The following is an 8,803-nucleotide window of genomic DNA, read 5'->3' on the forward strand; positions in this document are numbered from 1 at the left end:
AACCCGCGGGCTCAGGCAATCCACTCACCTCAGCCTCCCAAAGCGCTGGGATTACAGGCTGAGCCACCAAGCCCGGCTATCAAATATTTTTTAAATCCAAGTTTTCTTTCTTTTTTTTTTGAGTTGGAGTCTCACTCTGTTGCCTGGGCTAGAGTGTGGAGTGCAGTGGCATGCTCAAGACCACCACAACCTCGACCTGCTGGGCTCAGGTGATCCTTCCACCTCAGCCTTCCAAGTAACTGGAACTATAGGCATGCGTGCCACCATGCCTGGCTCTTTTTTTTTTGTGGAGATGAGGTTTCGCCAAGTTGCCCAGGCTGGTCTCGAACCCTTGGGCTCAGGCAGTCCTGTCACCTCAGCCTCCCAAAGTGCTGGGATTACAGGCATGAGCCACTGTGCCCACTCAATCCTAATTTTCATTCAATAAATATTTACTGGGCACGTATCATATGCCAGACACAGTCCTACTGCTCTTGGCAGCTTCTCCCTAGTCTCCTTTTTTCTAGCTTTTCCTTGGCCTGTTCCCTAAATGAGATATCCTACCTCAGCATTTTTCTTAGTTAACCATCCCACGTTTATATAATTCTCACTCAGAACTTCAACCACTGCTTTTAAGCCAGTTACAGGTGCTACCACCACTCTCCTCTGTCTGGACATTTCTCTAACTAGGTGTCCCTTATTCATCCAAAATCAAACTCCCTAATAATCACTAAGCTCCAACTACAGAGGGAGCCAAAAACATGCATGCACTTTTTAAGAAAACAAAAAAACTAGATTAAAATTGTAATACTTAATACATACCGATAAAAGATGAATACAAGTCACGCTTGACTTCTCCAATTACAACAGGTGCTCAAAGTGGTTACCATCAGCATCCAGACACTTCTGATTACAGCGAACTAAAAGTAATACATAGATAACCTCGCTTACATTTTTTTGGCACCCTTGGTATATGCCAATTACTGGACCAGGTACAGGGAATACAAAGCTGAGTAAGGCACAGTTACGTTGGTACAGTGCAAGTGCTACAACAAGGAACATTAAAGCACAAAGAAAAGAGGAACCAGCTAACCCTACTAGAGAAGAGAGTGCAGCACTAACTTCATATAGACCATGATATGAGGCATATTTTGGTGAAATAAAATGCCTTTTGAAGTGACAATTCAAAAGGCAAACAACAGGGAATTTCACACTTGAAATGTGCAAAAGCAGGAAAGTTCCAAACTCAAAACAAAATGTGTTCAGCTTGGGCAACATAGTCTCTAAAAGAAAAATAAACCTTGGCGGGGGATGGTGGCTCACGCCTAGAATCTCAGCACTTTAGGAAGCTAGGGTGAGAGGATTGCTTGAGCATGGGTTTGAGACCAGCCTGGGCAACTTGACAAGACCTCATCTGTACAATAGATCAAAAAAATTAGTTGGGCATGGTGATGCGTGCCTGTAGTTCCAGCTACTTGGAAGGCTTAGGTGGAAGGATCACATTAGCCCAGCAGGTCGAGGCTGCAGTGGCTGTGAGCATGTCACTGCACTCCAGCCTGGGCGACAGAGTGAGCCTCCGACTTAAAAAAATAAAATAAAAATAGACCTCTAAGATAAAAAAAAAACCTGGTCTCTAAAATAAAAAAAAAATAGCTACGTGTTGTGTATGCCCATTGTCCCAGCACTTTGGGAGGTTGAGGTGGGACAATCGCTTGAACCCAGCAGTCTTAGGCCAGCTTGGATAACATAGTGACACCACGTCCCTACAAAAAAAAAATAGCCGGGCGTGGTGGCATGTACCTGTAGTTTCAGCTACTCAGGAAGCTAAGGTGAAGGATCACTTGAACCTGGGAGGCTGAGGCTGTGGTGAGCAGTGATTATGTCATTGCACTCCAGGCTAGGTGACAGAGTGAGAGCCTGTCTCAAAAAAAAAAAGAAAAAAAGAGCCTGGAGTGTATTCTCTAGGCAATGCAGAGTGTTTTAGAAAGACACTCTGGTAGCAGAATGGAGGACAGAATGAAGAGAGGTGAGGGAGGCTGCAAGGAAACCAGTAGGAAACTTCTGTATTTCTCCAGAAGAACGTGGGAGTGGAGAAGAACCTAAACTTGATGTATTCCATTGTTAGAATCAACTGCATGGGGCAAGTACTGAGGGAACAGAGTACAGGATAGGGAGAAAATAAGATTAAAATCAGTGTGAGGTTGTTAAGCTGAGGCGCATGCAGGACTTAGGTAATTCATGAATTACACATTCTTCAAGATTGCACCTCTCTAAAGCTTACCCCACACTCCCAAGTAGAGTGACTAGTACCTTCTCTAGCTCTTCAAACAGATCTCTATTACAGCCATTTTGCCCTTTCCTGCCCAGCATTTGCAGTCCTCCTGCTGGACTCTGCTGAATTTTCTCCATGTAATTTATCACCTTCTGTCCCATATTATCTACTTATTCTGGTTAATGTCTGCTGTGCATCCCAATCCCAATGTACACAGGGCAGGGAATTTTACCTGTGGTTAAATAAAACCCATATAACCCCCCCAAAGATATGTAATCATTGTCTTTTTCTTTTTTCTCCAGCAGTTTATTTTTCTTGAGATTTTTATTACAATGGAACAGTAGAACAGACATCATAACTCCTTTATATCATTCAAAGAAGAATAATTTTCATCTCTTCCTACTATGTTGCCTAGGCTGGTTTGAACTTCTTGTCTCAAGCAGTCCTCCCACCTTGGCCTCCCAAAGCACTGGGATTGGCCAGGCAAGTGGCTCACGCCTATAATTCCAGCACTTTGGGAGACTGAGGTGAGAGGATTGCCTGAACCCACGGGTTCAAGACCAGCCTGGGCAACTTGATGAGACCTCATCTCTACAATAAATAAAAAAATTAGCCGGGCATGGTGGTGCATGCCTGTAGTTACAGCTACCTGGAAAGCTGAGGCAGAAGGATCACCTGAGTCCAGCAGATCGAGGCTGCAGTGGCCGTGAGTGTGCCACTGCACCCCAGCCTGGGTGACAGAGTGAAACTTCAACTCAAAAGCAAAACAAAAACAAGCAAACAAAAACAGCACTGGGATTGGCCTTATGTCTGGACAATATATTTTCTTATTCTTTTCACCACATTCATTTGCTTGTATGCTTCCCTTTCTTGGATTGGGTGTCATTCCATCGACTTCAGAATTCTAAAACACCTGCTTTCTACAAGATCAAATGCTTCTTGTTGGGACTATCCAGTAAAACATCATGGAAAATTTTCACAATTACCATGACATCCAAGCTATGCAGATATACCTAAGTGAATAAAATAAATAAAAAAAGAGTTATGGAGAGTAGGGGGAAAATACCAACTTGCATCTCCACAACCATATTACAAGGAGTTAAAAGTATTATTTTCCAGGATGGCAAGACATTTACACCCATTAGAGGAGAGCAATGCAGTGATGCCTGGCATATAGTGAGGGCTCAACAGAGGTTACCTGATGTTATCATTGATAATAGGGTGAGCATGCTCCATATCTTCTTCCTCCCCCCCCTTGAGTAGGAGTCTTACTCTGTCACCCAGGCTGGAATGCAATGGCACACTAACGGCTACCGCAGCCTCAGCCTGTTGGGCTCAGGTGATCCTTCTACCTCAGCCTTCCAAGTAGCTGGAACTACAGGCACGGGCCACCACACCCAGCTAATTTTTTGATTTATTATAGAGATGTGATCTCACCAAGTTGCCCAGGCTGGTCTCAAACCCCTGAGCTCAGGCAGTCCTCTTGCCTCAAAGAGTACATGGCCATATCTTAAGTCTACCTGTGGTTGAATCCTTTTTTTTTTTTTTTGAGCTGGAGTCTCACTCTGTCACCCAGGCTGGAGTGCAGTGGCAAGCTCAAGGTCACTGCAGCCTCAACCTGCTGGGCTCAGGTGATTCTTTCACCTTAGCTTTCCAAGTAGCTGGAACTACAGGCATGTGCTACCACACCTGGCTTATTTTTTGATTCATTGCAGAGATGAGGTCTTGCCATTTTTCCCAGGTTGGCCTCAAACCTGCAGGCTCAGGCAATCCTCTGGTCTCCACCTTCCAAAGTGCTGGAATTACAGGCTTGAGCCACCGCACCTTATGGTTGACTCTTTTAAATATTTCCCTTTGATGGCGGAAGGTTGTTAAGATGATTAGGTGATGGTCTGCTCTACATCATCACAAAGGCGCAGGCAAATGCCCCTAGGTCAGGAGATGAACAGGAGGCAGATGGGTAGGTTAGTCACATGATTGCTACCATGATGGTAGGGTCTGTCAAGAAGGTCACACAGGGCTGATTAGGTTAACTCGGGTCTTATGGGTGAAGACAAATACTTGACATACAAAAGCTAATTAGTACAAAGCAAGCTGGGGATGGGGGTTGCAAAGCAATTATCAGTAGCTACCTCTGAGAAACCAGTTGTGTCCTTGGCTAGTGATTAGAGGGTAAGTGAACTGCTTGAAGAACATGAGATTTAGACAATGTTAAAATGGCTGCTCGTTAGGTATATTAAATCCGTGTTATGTCCTTCCAGTTGGCATCTAGGAAGACTGGAAAGATCAAGTCAAATCTCTCAAGCTTATCAGCAGAGATGCAACCACAGTCTGAATTCCTGGAAGTGAAAGCTCAAAGTTCTCAAGTTTCTGGACTGAGGACCAGAAAGGAATATGGCCTGCTTAATAAGACAGCAAATAAGGTCGGGCACCCAGTAGCTCAGGCCTGTAATCCCAGCACATTGGGAGGCCAAGGTGAGAGGATTGCCTGAGCTCAGGGGTTCAAGACCAGCCTGGACAACTTGGTGAGACCTCATCTCTATAATAAATAAAAAAATAAGCCAGGCGTGGTAGCACATGCCTGTAGTTCCAGCTACTTAGAAGGCTGAGGCAGAAGGATCACCTGAGCTCAGCAGGTGGAGGCTGCGGTGGCTGTGAGCGTGGCACTGCACTCCAGCCTGGGCAAGAGTTAGACTCTCACTCAAAAATAAAATAAAATAAATAAGATGGCAAAGACTTAGTACATGGGGGTGGGGGTGCTGTTTCTCCGATTCACCTTTTTAAAAAAATTTTAATAAACTTCATTTTCTTCACCATACTTCCAATGTAAGTTAAATGCTTGCCGTGAAAAAAATAAACAAATATAAACGTTCTGAATCCAACTGATTTATTGCACTGAAATTGTGATCTTTGAGAACGTAGTTTCGCTGGGCCCAGATGTCTTGCTCTTCTATGAAGGAACACATGGCAGGGGGAAGCACAGTTTAGTTGGTAGCTAAACCTAGCAAAATCCCTTTGCTGTGATGGGAGTTGCTGATGTAGCTGCCCCCACGCTGGCTTTTGTTTAAAAATGAGTAAGGCTGGCCTGGGTGACTCAGCCTGTAATCCCAGCACTTTGGGAGGTCGAGGCAAGAGGATTGCCTGAGCCTGCGGGTTCGAGACAAGCCTGGGCAACGTGGTGAGAACTTGTCTCTACAATAAATAAAAAAATTAGCCGGGTGTGGTAGCGCGCACCTGTAGTTCCAGCTACTTGGAAGGCTGAGGGGGACGGATCACCGGAGCCCAGTAGGTCGATGCTGGGGTGGCCGTGGGTGTGCCACTGCATTCCAGCCTGGGCGACAGAGTGAGACCCCCAACTCAAATAAATAAATAAAATAAAATAAAAATGAGTAAAAGTAGGGAGAGAGATGACAGGAGCCTTGGAAAGGGCCGGAAAGCAAAAACAAAATCATGAGGTCAGGAGACAGCTGCCCCACTATACCAGCACAGGTACCAAACAATTTTAAAACCGCAATCTGGAAAGTGTTTTTCTACGTGAAAACCATTGGTGGAGGCGGTCTTCTATGTTCGTCCCTGTAATGACTAGCCTAGGATTGAGTCCATGAGCACTGTCATCTCGGTTTCTAACCCTCTGCCCTTCCGGAAGGTGTTCATTAGACGGAAACACACACCTGTTTCGAGTTGTAGAACTGTTAAAATCCTTTGCTTTCCTAAAAATGGAAACGGCTGCGGAGAAACAGACATCTACACCCGTAGAGACATACACAAAGCGCCCGGCTTCACCACCAGGGCATAATCCGGGTTCCCTGGGGCGGAAAGGGTTGGCGCCTCCTCGTACGTCATAGGCCAGCGCCGGAAGTTGACAGCGACACAGCGATAAGTGGGGTTCTGTTTGAAGTGCGGAGTAAGAAGTTTTCTGGGTTCTGCGTAGGTGAGGAGTTGGCGGGTTGGAATTTGTGGGTGGGTATTTGGGCCAACAATGGGATGAACTTGAGGTTAGAACTCCTGTGTGGAGTTAGAGATTGGGAGAAGCTGGGGATAGAGTCAGCGCTGTCGGTCCTTTCCATTTTCTTTTAGTTTAGATGTTTAGCTGTTAGGAGTATTTCATTGTTCTTTCCTTCGGTGGGTCTGTTCCCCTGTTGAGGGAGATAAATATTTTGGCTAACCTCTGCTAAAGTTTGAAAAATAGAACTTGTGTTAAATGAGGACGCGAGCTTTGCAGTCAGATCTGAAAATCTTTGCCTCGTAGTAGCTGAATAATTCTGCGGAAATTAATTTCTCTAAACCTCGGTTTTTTCGTCTGCAAAATAAGATTGATGCCTCCTAGGATTATTGTGAAGATTATAATAAAATAATATATATCAAGTATGCATTGTTGTGCCTAATTTGGAGTAATGCTCAATACCTTTTTTTTTTTTTTTTTTTAAGCAGGGTTTATTGAGAGGACAGAAAAGCTCCCACAGTGGGAGGGGACCAGTGCTCAATACTTTTATGTGTGTGTTTCCTCCTTTAGACCTAACCTATAGGCGTTTGGGGAAAAGTACAGGTTAATCATTGGAATCTTTTTAGCTTTACCTAAGAAAAATGGGGCCTGGTTGGATTTGTGAGAAACCTTTTTGAGATATTCAATGTTGGAGTCTGTGATTTCAGGTACTAACAATGGACACCCAAAAGGATGTTCAACCCCCAAAGCAACAGCCAATGATATATATCTGTGGAGGTAAGAGTAGCACTTATATTATAAACTAAGAGTATTTTACTTAAGGTTTTAAATCATTACATTTATTGTTTGCTTGTATGAGTTACTGATCTTCAAAGTTATAAAGTAGAGCATTTAAACATTAAAAAAAATAAGCATTTCTCAGGCCTGGTGCAATGACTCGTGCTTGTAATCCCAGCCCTTTGGGAAGCTGAGACAGGAGGATTACTTGAGCCCAGGAGTTTGAGAACAGCTTGGGTAACAGCGTGAGACCCCATTTTTATTTTATTTTTACTTATTTATTTATTTTTATTTTTAAAATTTTTTTTTTGAGTTGGAGTCTCACTCTGTCGCCCAGACTGGAGTGCAGTGGGTGGCCACTCCCGGCCACCGCAGCCTCGACCTGCTGGGCTCCGGCGATCCTTCCGCCTCAGCCTTCCGAGTAGCTGGAATTACAGGCACGCACTACCACGCCCGGCTAATTTTTTGATTTTATTGTAGAGATGAGGTCTCACCTGCCCAGACGGGTCTCAAACCCGCGGGCTCAGGCAATCCACTCACCTCAGCCTCCCAAAGGCGTGGGATTACAGGCTGAGCCACCGAACCCGGCTCCATTTTTATTTTTTTAAAATGTTTTTTCATGCTAAGATTTCATTTTCTCTCCTGTAAAAAGTGTGTTTTCTCCAATTCTTTCCCACTTAATATATTAGTAGTAGCAGCATACCCTTGAAATTGCATACATTTTTTTTTTTTTTTTTTTTTTTTTTTTTTGAGTTGTAGTCTCACTTCGCCCAGGTTGTAGTGCAGTGGTACACTCATGACCACCGCAACCTTGTCCTGCTGGGCTCAGGCAATTCCTCCAGCCTCAGCCTTCCAAGTAGCGGGAACTGCAGGTGTGTGCCATCATGCCCTGCTAGTTTTTTTGATTGATTGTAGAAACAAGGTCTCACTATGTTGCCCAGGCTGGTCTCAAACCTGTGGGCTCAGGCAGTCCTTTTGCCTCGGCCCCCTAAAGTGCTGGGATTAGAGACATGAGCCACTGCATCCAGCCAAGAGTGCGTATATTTCAATACTTTGGGTTGCCTTGGGTGAAAAATATAGTTATGATAATTTGCTTGTCTGTATTATTTTCCTTTTAGGCTTTGAGTAAATGTGTTTTCCTTTCTAGAATGTCACACAGAAAATGAAATAAAATCCAGGGATCCAATCAGATGCAGAGAATGTGGATACAGAATAATGTACAAGAAAAGGACTAAAAGATGTATCCTTTTAACTATGCTTTTTAAATATGAGGTAAGAGGAAATGAACAATAATGCTGAATTGATAAAGACTAATTTCTGGTAGAATGTTAACTTTTAGGTTACAGTACTTAACTTAAAAAAAACATGGTTAACATTTTCATGGACCAGTGTATAGGCTCCAAATAATCTAAATACTAGTTGATTTTGGTTCTCATAAACTTGAGAAATGTGTTCATAGGCAATTTCATTGTTCTTACACATACCTAGGTGGTATAGCTTACTGCTCACCTAGGCTGTATGGTATACCTTCTTGCTTCTAGGCTGCAAACCTGTACATCATATTACTGTCATGAATAGTATAGGCAATTATCACATAGTGGTATTTGTATATCTAAACATAGAATAGGTACAGGAAAAATATGGTGTTATCTTAGGGAACCAATATTGTATATGTGGTTCATCGTTGTCTAAAATGTTTTGTGGTAGCCGGGCTCGGTGGCTCAGCCTATAATCCCATACCTTTGGGAGGCTGAGGTGAGTGGATTGCCTGAGCCTGCGGGTTCGAGACCTGCCTGGGCAGCGAGACCTCATCTCTACAATAAATCAAAAAA

At 43.8% G+C, this 8,803-nt stretch overlaps 1 protein-coding gene across 1 annotated transcript in view; it reads left to right on the forward strand.

The window, feature by feature from the left end:
- The first annotated feature begins 6,103 nt into the window (after positions 1-6,103).
- The window catches only part of POLR2K (RNA polymerase II subunit K), a 4,309-nt gene continuing 1,609 nt past the window's right edge, over positions 6,104-8,803 (forward strand). Inside the window, exons 1-3 of the mRNA XM_021716339.1 lie at positions 6,104-6,182; positions 6,902-6,971; positions 8,119-8,211. Coding sequence (XP_021572014.1) covers positions 6,911-6,971; positions 8,119-8,211 — 154 coding nt within the window. The 5' untranslated portion in view covers positions 6,104-6,182; positions 6,902-6,910. The remainder of the gene's footprint in view (positions 6,183-6,901; positions 6,972-8,118; positions 8,212-8,803) is intronic.

This window comes from Carlito syrichta, unplaced genomic scaffold, assembly GCF_000164805.1.
Source record: "Carlito syrichta isolate Samal-C Ts95f unplaced genomic scaffold, Tarsius_syrichta-2.0.1 Scaffold308755, whole genome shotgun sequence".
Lineage (NCBI taxonomy): Eukaryota > Metazoa > Chordata > Mammalia > Primates > Tarsiidae > Carlito > Carlito syrichta.